The sequence below is a fragment of the Equus asinus genome, chromosome 26 (assembly GCF_041296235.1).
Source record: "Equus asinus isolate D_3611 breed Donkey chromosome 26, EquAss-T2T_v2, whole genome shotgun sequence".
In the NCBI taxonomy this organism is placed as follows: domain Eukaryota; kingdom Metazoa; phylum Chordata; class Mammalia; order Perissodactyla; family Equidae; genus Equus; species Equus asinus.
The window spans coordinates 32,164,733-32,179,625 of NC_091815.1; the positions used below are offsets into that span (position 1 = coordinate 32,164,733).

General features: G+C 53.0%; 1 protein-coding gene across 2 annotated transcripts; it reads left to right on the forward strand.

The window, feature by feature from the left end:
• Nucleotides 1-236: 236 nt before the first annotated feature.
• SELENOW (selenoprotein W) lies at nt 237-5,440 on the forward strand. Of its 2 annotated transcripts, none has more exons than XM_014863023.3 (6): nt 237-618; nt 2,112-2,136; nt 2,233-2,286; nt 2,463-2,537; nt 2,645-2,743; nt 5,047-5,440. In XM_014863023.3, the coding sequence occupies exons 1-5, from the start codon at nt 398-400 to the stop codon at nt 2,723-2,725; spliced, it is 456 nt and encodes a 151-aa protein (XP_014718509.3). In that variant the 5' UTR covers nt 237-397; the 3' UTR covers nt 2,726-2,743; nt 5,047-5,440. The 2 variants fall into 2 exon arrangements, with proteins under 2 accessions (XP_014718509.3, XP_070355714.1); XM_070499613.1 differs by having other exon boundaries at nt 309-618; nt 2,444-2,537.
• Nucleotides 5,441-14,893: the final 9,453 nt, after the last annotated feature.

Here is a 14,893-nt window from a genome sequence, read left to right on the forward strand (position 1 = left end):
AGGGACCGCAAAGGCGATCAGGCGGCGCCCGGATCCAGCTGCCAGGCCTTAAGAAGGCAGCTGGGGTCCCTGGAGCGCTACCGGCGACCTCAGCTCCATGCCCCAGCCCGTGCGCACTCCGCATCCTTTCCAACGCGCCCCTCCCGCTCTCTCCGGGGAGGAGAGGGGCTCAGGGTCGCCCCCTCCCGGCCCCGCTGTAAACCCACCCCCGACGCCTGCAATTCCGTTTCCACCCTGGAACCGCGGGCCCTGAGCCCCGCCCCACGAGGCCATACCATTCGTGCCCGGAGGGGGATCCGGGCGGGGGCGCGCAGGGGCTTCCTCCGGGGACTCCCTCCGCCGGGGGGCTCCCCGGACCCACTGCGGCAGAGGACGGCGGTTTGCATGATGGGGTCAGATGCCGGGCCGCAGGGCCCCTCTTCCCCCGCTGTGGGCCTTTCTCTCCTCCATCCCACCCCCGACGTTGGTTCGCGCCCCGGATGCCCAGGAACGGACTTTGCGCGGACGTTCGCCCCGGGCGCAGACCTCGCGCGTCCCCGCCGGAGGTCGGTCGTCGTCCGCGCTGTTGGCGTCGTCGCGATCCCGAACCATGGCGCTCGCCATCCGAGTCGTTTATTGGTGAGCACCGCGGCCGGCGGACCCCCCCCTCGCCCCGCGCCCGGACCCCACCCTCCGTCCCCACGGAGCTGGGCGCCGGGGTGTCCGGGGCAGGACCCGTGGGCGTCCCTCCACGGGGAAGGCGATCCCCTGTTGCTGGGGTGGCGTGAGGAGGGGCGAAGAGTAGAGGCCGGGGACCCCCCTCCCCAGTTTGTGACACCCCAGAAGTCTCCGATTACTGGAAAAAGGAGATCTGAGACACATGGGTGTCCATTTGGGACCCCCGACTCCGGGGCTCCGTTTGGGGGGCGGATGGGGTCGGTTTGGTGATGAGAGAGGGGCCTCTGTGGGCCCTTAGGTTTCCCCTCCCCCAGGATCGTGAACAGTCACGGGGTGGGGACAGCGAGGCGAGGACTTTCGAGAACGTTCCGGCGTGTGTTTTGGAAAGGACTTGGGCGAATACAATGGGTGCCCCTAGCGACTAGCCATCCTTCCTTTTTGGCCTCAGTTTCCCCATCTGTAGAGGGAGAGAGAGAGTTCTTAATAGTTACCGCGAATGGAGTGCTGTGTGTCGCTACTAAACGTGTTTGACCGAATTAATTCCCCGGCTGGGGTCAAAGCTGCAACAAAGCAGGGAATTTTTTTTTTTTTTTCTCTGTTTTGCTGACTGCTCGGTTCCTCTGGCACCCGCGACTCTGCTGGCGTGTTGGCGCCTGATAAATACACATTCGGGGAATTTCCCCTCCCAGAAACCCTTCCAGGGAGGGTAATTTTTGCTCCACCCACCGGATGAGGAATCTGAGGCCCAGGGTGGGGCGGGGGCGCGTCAGGAGCTTGAGGTCCACACTGCAGGTGGCAGGGGTGACTCGACCCCGGGTCTGCTGTCTGTGGTGTCGGGCAGTGCCCGCGGGGCGAAAGCAGAAGGTGGAGTGACATTGGGCGGCCCCCTAGGCCCGGGCGCCAGACTCCATCCCGAAATAGCCCCGCGTGGGGGTTGGGGAGGCGTTTGGACTCCATCCTCTGGACCAAGAGGCCTTGGGAGTCCGGGAGCAATGGTTTCCCTCGGAGTCTGCCCCTGCGAATCTGCCCCTGCGGGTGCGGGTGCGGGTGCGGGTGGGTGGGCCCCGGGGAGTGGGTGAGGCTGCCATTCCTGCAGTTCTTGTCCTAACCCAGTGTCTGTTTCCCTCTGTCTCTCCTTCCCCCACCTGTCTCATGCTCGTGGGCTCTCCTTGTCGCCCCCCGTTGTCTGCGTGCGCCCCCTCACCATCTCGTCTCCCTTGCTCTGTGCCGGTGTCCGCCTCCTTCCTGGGTTCCTGTCTCCCCATCTCTGTGCGGCTCCCCAACCATCTGTGTGTCGGTTCTCTCCTCTCTCTCTTGGGCGTATTTCTCCCCTCGGTTTTGTCGTGTGTGCCCCTCTTGATCTCTTCCGGGCCCCCCTACACCCCCCGCCTGGTCTCTCCCCTCCTCTTCCCGGATGCCACCTGTCTCCACTCTCTTGGACTCTCTCCCACCAGTGGCGCTTGAGGCTACAAGCCCAAGGTAAGCGCAGAGGCTGCCCCCCGGGGGGGTGTCGGAGGAGGAGGGCTAGCCCGGGAGGCCCCTATTGACCCCTGTGGTGATCTCCACCCCTTTCAGTATCTTGCCCTTAAGAAGAAGCTGGAAGATGAGTTCCCCGGACGCCTGGACATCGTGAGTCTTGGGGACGGGGGAAGGAATGGGTCGCCTCGTGCGTCCCTCAGCCCGGAATGGCAGGGGGTGGTGGTTTGGGTCAGCCCCACCCTTCCCTCATGTTCTCCATTCCCTGGGTGGGGGTGGTGTCCCCAAGAGGGCATCTGAGCCCCTCCAGGATCTCTCTCTCCCCACAGTGCGGCGAGGGGACCCCCCAGGTCACCGGCTTCTTTGAAGTGATGGTGGCAGGGAAGTTGGTTCACTCCAAGAAGGTATGTCTGTCTGTCCATCCCGCCTCGTCCTGGAGCTGGAGAGGGCTTGGGGCTGGCACTGGTGTCTTGGTGCCGGCTCACCACTTCCCTCTTCCTCCTGTCCCCAGGGAGGCGATGGCTACGTGGACACGGAGGTCAAGTTCCTGAAGCTGGTGGCCGCCATCAAGGCTGCCTTGGCTCAGGGCTGACGTGCCCGGAAGGCAGAGGTGAGGGGGCCCCCACTCTTAAACACGGGACCCCCCCTGGTTCCTGCAGGTGACTCCTGGTTCCCAATGTACCGAGAACCTAAGTAGTTTCCAGCTCATCACATTCCAGAACAAGTAGCAGTTTCCGTATGACTCTGAGACTCGTCAGCCCCTTCTTGGCCTGATTTCCAATTTTTAAGCCAATGAGCCAAACCCACCCTCTTCTAGAAATGGGCACCGGTTACCAGCCTGGTGCAGACCAAGCGCTAGATCCTGACCTTGGGAACCCAGAAGCGCTTTCTGCCCTCTGATCGTGAGTGTCTGTTCCCAGCCCCCACGGGGTCCAGAACTGAGCACCCCATCCCAGTGAACCGTGGACCCGGGTACCTGTCCCCAGCGTGCTTTGCTCCCAAAAGCTGGTTCTCAGATGCTTTAAAACTCAAGTTCCATTTCTTCGAGTCCTTTACGGGAGCAGAGCGAGGTCACCTGCAGGGTGAATTTGGACTTGCAAATTTGAAGTAACGCAGGACAAAAATACAAATGCCTTGCCTCACGTGCCGATCTGACATGAAGCGAGTCTTCCCGAATTGAAAAAAAAAGAGAAATCAAGAATTGCATAATCTCAGAGCTGGAAGAGCTGAATAAAAGGCGGACTGTGCTGCAAGGGGCATGGGCTGCCACCCTGGTGCGATTTGAATTGTAGTATTTTTTTGGTTCCGCAAAGCCCCCGTAGGTAGTTGTACGTGTTCTCTGTGAATCGTTCTGGTTCTTCTGTGGGAGCCGCCGCCACAGCGTGGCAACTGATAGACGGGTGGTGTGGTTCCGAGATGAGAAGCAAACCGGGCCGCTGAAGCCATGAGCCCCAAACTTTAACCGCTAGGCCGTCACGGCTGGCTCCGCAATTTTATTTATTTATTTATTTTTTGTGAGGAAGATTGGCCCTGAGCTAACTGCTGCCAATCCTCTTCTTTTTGCTGAGGAAGACTGGCCCTGAGCTAACATCCGTGCCCATCTTCCTCTACTTTATATGTGGGATGCCTGCCACAGCATGGCGTGCCAAGCAGTACATAGGTCTGCACCTGAGATCCAAACTGGCGAACCCCGGGCCGCCGAAGTGGAACGTGTGAACTTAACCGCTGCGCCACCGGGCCAGCCCCTGGCTCCGAATTCTTGAAGACTAAACCAAAGCACGTGCCCTCTGTAGCCCCACCGTTGGCCACTTTGAAACTGTCGGTAGCACAGAAGCATCTCCTTAATTGAGCACGAGCCTTACTTGGGTTCCAGAGAGAGCCGTCAGGGGACCATTTCATCCATCACAAGCAAAAATGGGATTTATGTAAGAGAAAGGAGGGGGCATGTGTGTTTTGTGAGTGCAACTTCAGGAGGCCCCCAAGCTCCCCTGCCGCCTGGCTCAGCGATTTGCTGGGAGGACCCTCAGGACTCAGCGAAGCTGTTCTCCCCGTGGGTACGGTTTATCACAGCGAAAGGGCAGAGGTCAGAGTCCGCAAAGGGAGGAGGCAGCTGGGGCCGCGGCCTGGAGACCAGGCGCCCCCTGCCGGTTGTGTCTCCCCGCGGAGTTGGGCAGACAGGTGCTTAATTCTCCCAGCAGTGATGTGTGAACACGTGAACAGAGTGTCGCCAGCCCGGGAAGCTGCTGTCTCGGGTTTTCAGTGGGGCTCGTCACAGAGGCGTGGCTGACCTCCCTGGAGATAAGAGCGGCGGCCACGTGGCCCAAGGCCCCACCGTCAATCACACTGTTAGCACAGAGTATCCGGTGTGGGGGTGGCCCCAGGTGGACCCAGACACTCTTAGCAGGCAGGCCATGCCCAGGGCTTAGGGTTACTCCAGGAGCTGGGCAAGGGCACCCTGGGTCCGGGCAGGCTCCGTCCTCTTATGCACAGTGGGTGCTCACCGTTTGGTGACCAGCAGAGAGGTCTGTGTGGGGCGCTCTGAGCTGGAGTGGGCCGACCGGGGCATCAGAGGAACCAGTTTCACCTGTCATCGGCTTCTGTGGGGGTCAGTTCCCCATGGGCCAGATGCGTCAGGTTCTCTGTAAGGTCTGCTGGTGGCTGCCCATCAGCCCTCGGTCTGCCTCGTTTTTCTCATCAGAGTTTCTCACGACAGACTGGACAGGGAACCAAGCCTTAGCCCACCCGCCTTGCTTGGTTACACTTCTCCTGCACAGGTGCCCTATTTTCCTTGTGCCTCAGTTTCTCCCTGGGACGGCATTTCCCCTGCTCGCTCTGATCCCCTTCTTTATCATAGGCCCCCTCCCAGCCTCTCTCCATCCAAGCTGACCCCTCTCCCACCTCTTGTCTCTGCAGTCCAGCGGCCTTGGCCCGGCCCCCTCGGCACCTGCTTCATGACAGGAAGGGCTGAAATGTCCCCAGGACGCCTGGTCCTTCCCTGAGGTTCTCGCGGACGCCGAGCGGGGCAGAGATCGACGCCCCTGGGCTTTGCCTGTGTGTGTGTGTGTGTGTGCGCCTGTCCCCGGGAGTCTGGCTTTGCACACTGGTCCTGCTCCTTCCTCTCCCCGACCCTTCCCCGTCCCCTGCCTCCCCCGGGTGTCCCTGTCCTCCGTCTGGTGTGTGGGATGGTCCCGCTCCAGGCCCCCTTCTCAAGGGGGAGCTGAGAGAGGGACCCGGATGAGTGGGTCTCAGAATTCAGAACGTTTGCAACGGTTTGTGATTCAGTAAACATCAGGTGACTTGAACAAAACGCGCCTGTGTCTGCGTGCGTCCCTTTCCCCTGGAACAACCTCGTGGGTCCCCAGTCCAGGAAATGAGCCACAAGGTCTGGTGCCCCGCATGCTGCGCGCTTGCTAATAAATGAGTGTTTATGGCAGCTCTGAGCTTCCGCAGACGGGCAAACACGCAGGGGAGATGGACTCCAGCTCTTTTGTTCAGATGAGTCTTGCCCTGGCCCCACGTTCGCCGACACTGGGCAGCCTTATCTTCAGGGACAGTCACATTCTGATTCCTGGGGGCCCGGGGTTCCACATAGGAACTTGAGGGGGGCACTTCATTGAGCCCAGAAGGACACCACCCCCATGGAGGGCTGGCTCTACACCCCTCCCCCTGCATGCAGGTGGGCTGTCATCTCCCCAGCGAAACGGGGCAGATGTGGTGCCATGATGGGTCCCAGGCTGGAGGTGGGGTGAGCCACGCAGCTCCCTGGGCTTCCCAGCGCTCTTGTCGCAGGAGCCCCCCCAGGACCACCAGGCTCGGTTGAGAAGCACATGGTTCTCAAGGCGACAGGAGCACCATAGAGCGCTTTTCAAGCCTTTGCGCATGTCACCCCTCACGTTCCATCGGCTGTAAAAGCTGGTCACACGGTGAACCCAAAGTCGAGGGGTCGTGGGCTGGGCTAACGTAGTCCCCATCTTTGGTGGGAGGTGTTGCAAAGCCTCATGGGAGGGGTGAGGCGTGAGGACCTTTAATAGGGTCAGCGGCAGGGCCTGGGTGGTCTCTGACCTTGGGTCTCTGACCCAAGTCTTGTCCTGCTGAAGATTTTCTTGAATTCTTCCGGTTTCCTCATTTGTAACAGATCTGGAAGGCAGTTTTAACAAGGGTTGTTCCACTGGCTATATGTTAGATATAAACATTTTTAATTTTTATTTATTTTTTATGAGGAAGATTAGCCCTGAGTTAACTGCTGCCAATTCTCCTCTTTTTGCTGAGGAAGATTGGCCCTGAGCTAACATCCGTGCCCATCTTCCTCTACTTTATATGTGAGACGCCCGCCACAGCATGGCGTGCCAAGCGGTGCCGTGTCCGCACCTGGGATCCAAACCGGGGAACCCCGGGCCGGCCCCTATATTAACATTATTAATGTAGACAGAGCTGTAACTGTCACTCAGGGTTGAATTTCTAGTGCTCAGCGGGCCGGGGCCCAGGTGGTCTCCAGACAGCGCCTGGAGCTTCCCGTGCCCGTCACTGCTGTGGGCCTGCAGGGTGAAGTGGTCCCTGATTCCTGTGTTCACGAAAAAACCCTGAGGCTGATGGAGGAAGGGGCTGGAAGGGTGGTGTGGTGGATTGCGTTTTTAGCCCCAGTGTTTCACCCCTTCACCCGTCTATGCCGTCCCCCCTTTTCAGTTCACCCACTGGAGGTGAGCAGCACCCCTCACCTCCTCACTTCGGGTGTGACCGCGTGGCCAATCGAATGAGGCGGAGTCACAAAGCGCCGGTCCTGAGCCCGCGCCGCACGAGGCTCATGTTTCTGCCCACTGGGGGACACTGGGAAGGGACTAGAAGCCTCACGAGCCCACTTAGTAATATTTCCTGTGACAAGACCACGAGAGCTACGGGGGGCTGGCCACATCTGTCCCGCTCGGTACCAAAAAACCAGCCCATTTATTTTTTGAGAGCACTTTGACGTTTCACTATCCTGACTTATTCTGCATGATGTGGGCCGTGCTGATGTGGGTGAATCAGTGGGGTTTAGGAAACTACCTTTCTAACCCGTTTTATGACGGGCCGGTCCTGGTAGGCATTAATAAATGAGAAAGAGATCTTTCAGAAGTGCTTTCACGGAGGGCCATTTATAACTTACATGCATCTACTTGTCCTGAAAAAGTTGATTGAAATCACTAAAACATAAAATGTCACTTGTACAAAATGCACCAGAATATTTATAAAAGGCCCCCAAACAGGAGGATGTCATTATCTTTGCTGGGACACCTCTTACCCTCGTTGTGGGCTGACAAACTGGGACCTCTACCAATCCTGCTAGAAAAACTCCGGGAAAGATTGGAGCCAATGGACCAGCCCTAGTGACGCCCCAGTTCCCCACTCTGATAGTCTGGGCCCCACCATTGGGTGGCGTGAGTGTGTGAGGAAATCCACTAGATGCTACAGGGAAGCATTTGGATGCAAAAGTCCCAGTCTTCGGGCTTCTTAGTTGAGACAGCTATGAAACCACGGCTGGAAGAGGCTGGTCAGTGGGCGAAGGTAAGAGGAAAAGTGACTGAGAACCAGAAAAACTTTGTGTTTTTTTTTTTTTTTTTTTGGTGAGGAAGATTGGCCCTTAGCTAACATTTATTGCCAATCTTCCTCTTTTTTTTTTCCCTCCCCAAAGCCCCAGTGCATAGTTGTGTATCTAGTTGTAGGTCCTTCTAGTTCTTCTGTGTGAGACGCTGCCTCAGCATGGCTCGAGGGACCAGGCTGGGGACCACAGTCTTCCCTCAGTCGGGAAGCAGAGGAGAGCTGGAAAAAATGGTGAGCGCTGGAAATATCCACCACGGCCTTTTGATTTTAATTCTACCTTATGCACCGAGGAGAAAGAGAAAGTGCCGTGACCCGATTGGGCTTAATCAAGACACTTCACACCTTCAAGGAAAGAGACTTGAGCAAGAGCTTCACGTGCAGCGTGGACCGGGCGACGCGGTGAATTCTTTTCCAATAGCGACACCACGTGGCCGACTGTGAGAACTGCATCTCCCCAGGTCAGGATCAATATGGGATCCCAGCGCATCCCAATGGAATCCGTGATGGAGATTTAGTACAATCAGGTGAATCACCGGCTTTGGTTTGGTGACATGACACTTTTCAAAGAAAAAAGGAAGAGGGGAAAAAATACACCGTCTCTCTTTGGACCCCTTCCGTTTAGTCTGTAGCCTACCCCTGCTTCACTACCTGCTGGCTGTGGGACCTCAGACAGGTGACCTCACCTCTCTGGGTGAAGATTTGGTGAAGGGAGGAGGCGAGGGAGGTGGAGGTGGGGGATCAAGGCAACCCCAGGCCGGGATCGGGCACGGCCGGGGTCATGTGCGAAATGAGAGGTTTGTCCTCGATGCCTCTGTAGCATCCTGACATCTTTCCTTCTAGACTCAACTGCTTTTTATGCCTCCCTGCCATTCCTCCCTTCTCTCCATCCAGGGACAAGACTGAGTCCTCCTCTCCCCTCAGCCCAACCCCTCAGTGACTCCACTTTGTAGCATCTCATGACAGGCAGCTCCTGCCACATTTTTTTTTTTTTAATTTTAAACTTCAAAGACATTTATTGCCAAGAAGTCTTGAGAGTGGTGGTCAGCTCAACAACATAATCAAGCTTTTAGAATTTTTCCATCTTTCCATTCTCTCCTTTCTTCAGCTTGTTGGGTTTTTGTCTGCTTGGTTTTTGCCTCGTGGTGGCAAGAGGGCCACTGCAGCTCCGGGCATCACATCTGTGTTCAAAGCAGGAAGAAGGAGGAAGGCACCCTGCGAGTACTCCCTCCTTTTGTGCTTGTCCTCCTGCCATTTTAAAAAATTGAGGTAAAATACACCTGACCTAAATTTGTACCATTTGAACCATCTTAAAGTGTACCATCAATTCAGCGACATTTAATACATTCTCATTGTTATGCAACTATCACCACCGTCCAGTTCTAGAACATTTCCTCACTCTGAAAAGAAACCCGGAATCCACGAAGCAGTCACTCCCCATCTCCCCTCCCCCAGCCCCTCGTAACCACGAATCCACTTTCTGTCTATGGATTTGCCTCTTCGGGGTATTTCACAGAAACGGAATCCACAGTGTGTGGTCTCATGTGGCGTCTTTCACTTGGCCCGATGTTTTCAAGTTTCGTCCATGTTTAGTTCATCCATTTTGTAGGATTCCCCCCCATCGGAACTTATCTCCTGTTTTTCTCATGACTCAACTGGGGTTACAGCGTTTCGGGAGGAAGACCACAGAGGTCAAAAGTGCCATTTTCATCACATCATCAAGGACGTGCACTTGGTCACCTGGAGGAAGTAGCGTTTGTCAAGTGTCTCTAATACAGAGTTACTGGTTTCTCTTCCTTTCCTTGCTGTCCTCTTTGGAAGGAAGTCACTATGTGCAGCCGGTTCTGTGTTTCCATCCCCACTTTACAGCGGAGACTGCTGAGGCTCAGAGAGGTGTAGCGTCCTGCCCCAGGTCACACAGCGGACACCTGGTGCTGGGGATCTGGTCCAGCTCTGAATTACTCTATACTGCAGAGGCTCAGGGGGAGAGGGATCCAAAGAACGAGAGATGAGAGTCGGCGATGTAGGAAGAGGCAGAGAAAGGAGAGGGTCAGGAGGCGGATGTAGAAGAAGATGGGAACCTGGCAGGAGGTGAGAGACAGCTGGGGACTGGGGACCCGAACAAGAAGACAGGGAAGGGACGGGCAGGGTAGTAGAGGGGCCGAGAGAAGTGGAGGCAGAGAAAGGGGCCAAGAAAATTCCTTACCGGATGCTGTTACGACCCATCGCAATGGCGGGTACCATTTGTTGACCAATTACTCTGCTGAGGCTTGGCTAAGATTTTCATAATTGGACTCACTTAATCCTCCCCAAATTCCTCCTCCTCACCAACAAATCCTTCCTATTAAAAATCTAGACAGTTCTAAAAAATCCTCCCTTAAACTTTTTAATTGATGTTTAATTGACAATAAATAAAATGCACAGACAGCTCTTAGGCACTTAGTGCAATTGACTTGATAAATGGGTACAACCATGATGTCAGCACCCGTCACCCCAAAAAGTTCCCTGGGGCACCTTTGCGGCCTTTTCCTCTCCATCCCCCCGCTTGGCAACCCCTGAGCTGTTTTCTGCAACAAAAGATTAGTTTCACCTCTTCCAGAATTTCATGTAAATGAAATCACACCATCTACAGGCTCTGGTGTCTGGCTTCTATTACGCAATGTAAGGATCTTGAGATTCTGCCATATTATCGTGTATTCTCTGTATTTGTTTCTTTCTGTGCTGAGTGCACCCCACTGTGCAGATGCACCACAATGCGTTTATCCATTAGCCTGGGCTGTTTCCATCTTTGTCTATTATGAATAAAGCCGCTGTGAACGCTCTTGTTTAAGTCTTTTTGTGGCCACGTGTTCTTTTCATTTCCCTGGTGTAAATACCAGTAGAAGAATTTCTGGGTCAAATGGTAAGTTCACGTTTAACTTTATAAGAAACTGGTTTTTCCAAAGTTAACGAAAGTTATGCCATTTCCACTCGCCAGCAGTTCGTGAGAGCTCTGTCGCTCCACATCCTTGCCAACACTTGGGGTTAGCAGCCTTTCCGATTTTAGCCATTCCTGAATTGGTATTCACTCTGGTTTTAATATGCATTTCCCTGATGATTAATGAGGTTATGTGCCTATTGGCCTTTTGCATATCTTCCTTTGTGAGGTCTCTTCAAGTCTTTTTGACCATTTGTAAAAGTCAGACTGTTTGTCTTTTTTTTTTTTTTGAGGAAGATTAGCCCTGAGCTAACATCTGCTGCCAATCCTCCTCTTTTTGCTGAGGAAGACTGGCCCTGAGCTAACATCCGTGCCCATCTTCCTCTACTTTATATGTGGGACGCCTGCCACAGCATGGCTTGCCAAGCGGTGCCATGTCCACACCCGGGATTCGAACTGGCCAACCCCAGGCCGCTGAAGCAGAACGAGCAAACTTAACCACTGAGCCACAGGGCCGGCCCTCAGACTGTTTGTCTTTTATTGCTGACTTGTAGGATTTAAAAAATATACCCTGGATGTGAGTTCTTTGCCATATATATGCACTGTGACTATGTTCTCCAAGTTTGTGGCTTTTTAAATTATTTTTATTAATGGTGTCTTTTGATGAGCGGAAAATTTTAATTTTGACAAAGTCCAGTGTATCACTTTTTCTTTTTATGTTTAGTGCTTTTCGTGCCCTGTCTGAGAAATCTTTGCTCACTTCAGGTTGTGAAAATATTCTTCAATGGCTGCTTCTAGAAGTTTCCTGGTTCTAGTTTTTGCCTTGGAGTAAGGTGGACATCAAGATTCATTTTTCCCCCTACATATAAATGTCCAATTGCTTCAGAACTCTTTGTTATTACCCCCACCCATTGAGTTGACTTTATGTTTTTTTCAAAACAAGTTGATTACATACGAGGACTTATTTCTGGATATTCTTTTTTGTTCCATTGATCTGTTTGTTGATCCTTATGCTCATAACACATTTTCTTTTTCTTTCTTTCTTTCTTTTTTTTTTTTTGAGGAAGATTAGCCCTGAGCTAACTGCTGCCAATCCTCCTCTTTTTTGCTGAGGAAGACTGGCCCTGAGCTAACATCCGTGCCCATCTTCCTCTACTTTATATGTGGGACGCCTGCCACAGCATGGCCTGACAAGTGGTGCCATGTCCACATCTGGGATCCGAACCGGTGAACCCCGGGCCGCTGAGAAGCAGAATGTGCAAACTTAACCACTGCACCACTGGGTCGGCTCTCCCCACTTTCTTTTTTTTAAACCACTTTATTGAGGTATGATGGACATTGAAGAGTGTATATATTTAATGTTCGCATCTTAATGAGTTCGGAAATAAATATACTTAAAGTTTTGGTTAACAACACGAATGCATTCAAGCACGTCTGTGAACATCGCTGCGTTCTGTCCTATGACCGAGTCATTGCGGATAGTCGGGGGCGGGGGGAGAGATTCTGCAGCTTCCCCTTCTCTTTCTGAGAACATCGGCCCCCGGCTCATGTGGGGGACGGGGTCCCAGAGACACTGGCAGCACCCACGGCTGTGACCGGCCTCACAGTCACCAAGGAGGTGTGAGAAGGTGTGAGCAGGGGCTTGAGAGAGGCTTTGCCATCATTCTCCAAGATGTCCCACGTCCCCTTCAGTTCTGCTCTGCCCCGGCAGAGGTTCTGCAGATGCTGGTCCAGTCTAAGAGGGTGGGGCAGGTGGTGAGCCAGACTAGGTCAAGGTGTCAAGGCCAGGGACGTCTGCTGGGGAGAAGCCCAGGGACTGAGGTGGGGGAGGGAGGGAGGCCAGAGCAACAGAGGGAAGGGGCAGCGTGGGTCTACACAGTGCAGACAGCTGGGAGAAGATAAGGGGGTGGACGGTCATCTAGATGGCAGAATAGTAAGACCACCCATTTCCTCAGTGTCTCCTGTAAAGCAGGCTCCGTGCTGAGCGTGTCAACAGCACAGTCCATGTAATCCACACTCACGCGTGTGGAGAAGATGTTTGCCCATTTTTAAAAGTCAGGCTGTTTGTCTTTTCATTGCCGATTTGTAGGATTTTAAAAATAGTTCCTGGCTATGAGTTCTTTGCCCTATATATGCGCTGTGAATGTGTTTTCCAAGGTGGTGGCTCCTTTATTCATTTTTATTAAAGGCATCTTTTGCTGAGCAGAAAATTTGCAGTCTTCTCAGAAAGGCACCTGAACGCTCTGATGTTTGATGTGACCTCCTGTAGGCAACGGATTAGGCTGTTGGCCTTAAAGGACCTTTTGTAAAGATATTAGAGCATATAGGACAGCTGCTGTCCCACGAGGAGTGACACACGCTGGGGGGACCCTGCCTGTTCTGGTTTGGAGAACAAGAAATTCTGGTGCCTCAGTTTCCCCTTCTTTCTGCCCCTCCATCTCTTCCCTCTCTGCCCCAATGTGTCCCCTTCTCTCTGTCCCTTTGTGTCCCCTCTCTCTGCTCCTTGGTCTCTCTCCTTTTCTGCCCCTCAGTCTCCTTGTGGGGTCTCGAGTGTTATTTTGCATACATTCTTGCCAGCATCTCTCCGATAAGTGGGAGGGGTCTCATGATATCCTGGCAGTTGTGCAGCCCCCGCTCCCACAGCCTGTCACATGTCCCTGCAAATCCCTGCTAATTCTCCTTATATTCTGCTGAGACTGGCCTGGCCTAAGAGGATTGGAGCAGTTGCTAAATGGGACCAGGACATGGACAGAAAACCTGCTGTGGGGACACCAGGGCCAGGACGGCCACAAGGGGGAGGTAGAGAAACTGGAGACGGGAGATGGAGGGAGCATGGAAGTGGTCCAAGGATATGGTGAACACGGACCCAAAATATAGACTTTGTAGATGCTAAGCCGTACTTGAGCAGAACCTTGATTTATGACAAATTACCAGCCTCTCCATAAATTGACAATTGGAAATCCATGAGGAAAAAAACACCCCAATCCCTACCTCATGCCATCCACAATCAAGACTAGATGTATGAAAGACCTAAATACAAAAGATAAAACTGTAAAGACCTTAGAGAACAAAACAGAATATCTTTATGGCCATGTGATAAGGAAAGATTTCTTAAACAAGAAAGAGAAACGAAAGAGCATTAACTCTAGAGAGGAAAATTAAAAAAAAAACAAAAAAACCTACAAAAAACCTCAGTTATATTCAAAGCAGTAGACTGGGAAGCTCAAAATGATGCGATTTGTAAACTGTTTCTAGTTTGTGACAAGGTAAGTGGACACACCAAACGTCAGCTTCTATAAACTTTTATGTCAACTTGAAAATGGGGCTTATTTTGTGAAAGTCATTCTGAATTTGTATTAATAATTTTATTTTGCTTTGCAGCATATCAGTGGCCACTCATGGAAAGGAAAAAGGAAAAAAAACTGGCCCATAGATAATGAGAAGCACTGAAATACATAACATTAAAATCAAGAAATTCTACTTACAAATAAAATACACATAGGAAAAATGTTTGCAACACACTAATTGCCAAGAGGAATATAAGAATAAATTTAAATAAATTAAGAAAAGTGGGTAAGGAAAATGCACACGTTATGAGTTTTTCTAATATCCGATTAACATGTGAGAAGGGCTTAACTTCTTGATTGCTAGGGAAATGAATATTAAAACCACAGGGAAGCCACGAGTCAGCAGATCCACAAATGGTAAAAGGTCTATCAGAGCTGGCCCGGTGGCGCAGCGGTTGTGTGCACATTCCACTTTGGCGGCCTGGGGTTCACTGGGTCGGATCCTGGGTGCGGACATGGCACCGCTTGGCAAGCCATGCTGTGGCAGGCGTCTCACATATAAAGTAGAGGAAGATGGGCATGGACGTTAGCTCAGGGCCAGTCTTCCTCAGCAAAAAGAGGGGGATTGGCAGGAGTTAGCTCAGGGCTACTCTTCCTCAAAAAAAAAAAAAGTTCTCACAATCCTAAATGTTGGCAAGCACACAGATCAGCAGGAGCGCTGGGGGAACAAGGCTGGTCTAGGCCCTTTAGAAAGCTCTCCAGCAGCTTCCACCAAAGCAACCACCCCCCCCCCGCCCCCCCCCCCCAGCAAGAATTCCACTGCTGGACATTGGATCCCACAGAGATACCCGAGTGCGCCCTAAGTAATGGGGCGGGGACATTCAGAGCAGCGGGACCCCTGACGGCTGACCCCCGATGGCTGCAACGTGAACAGCAAATGGCCGGCTCCCCAGGTTGGATAAATGGAGGTGCATTGGTGCTGCAG

Bases quoted from the DNA above. Each gene is read 5' to 3' on its own strand.
- SELENOW (XM_070499613.1), top strand. From the start codon at position 480: ATGCCCAGGAACGGACTTTGCGCGGACGTTCGCCCCGGGCGCAGACCT. The intron at 619-2,111 runs GTGAGCACCGCG...CTCTCCCACCAG, and splicing joins GCCATCCGAGTCGTTTATTG to TGGCGCTTGAGGCTACAAGC. The intron at 2,538-2,644 runs GTATGTCTGTCT...TCCTGTCCCCAG, and splicing joins AGTTGGTTCACTCCAAGAAG to GGAGGCGATGGCTACGTGGA.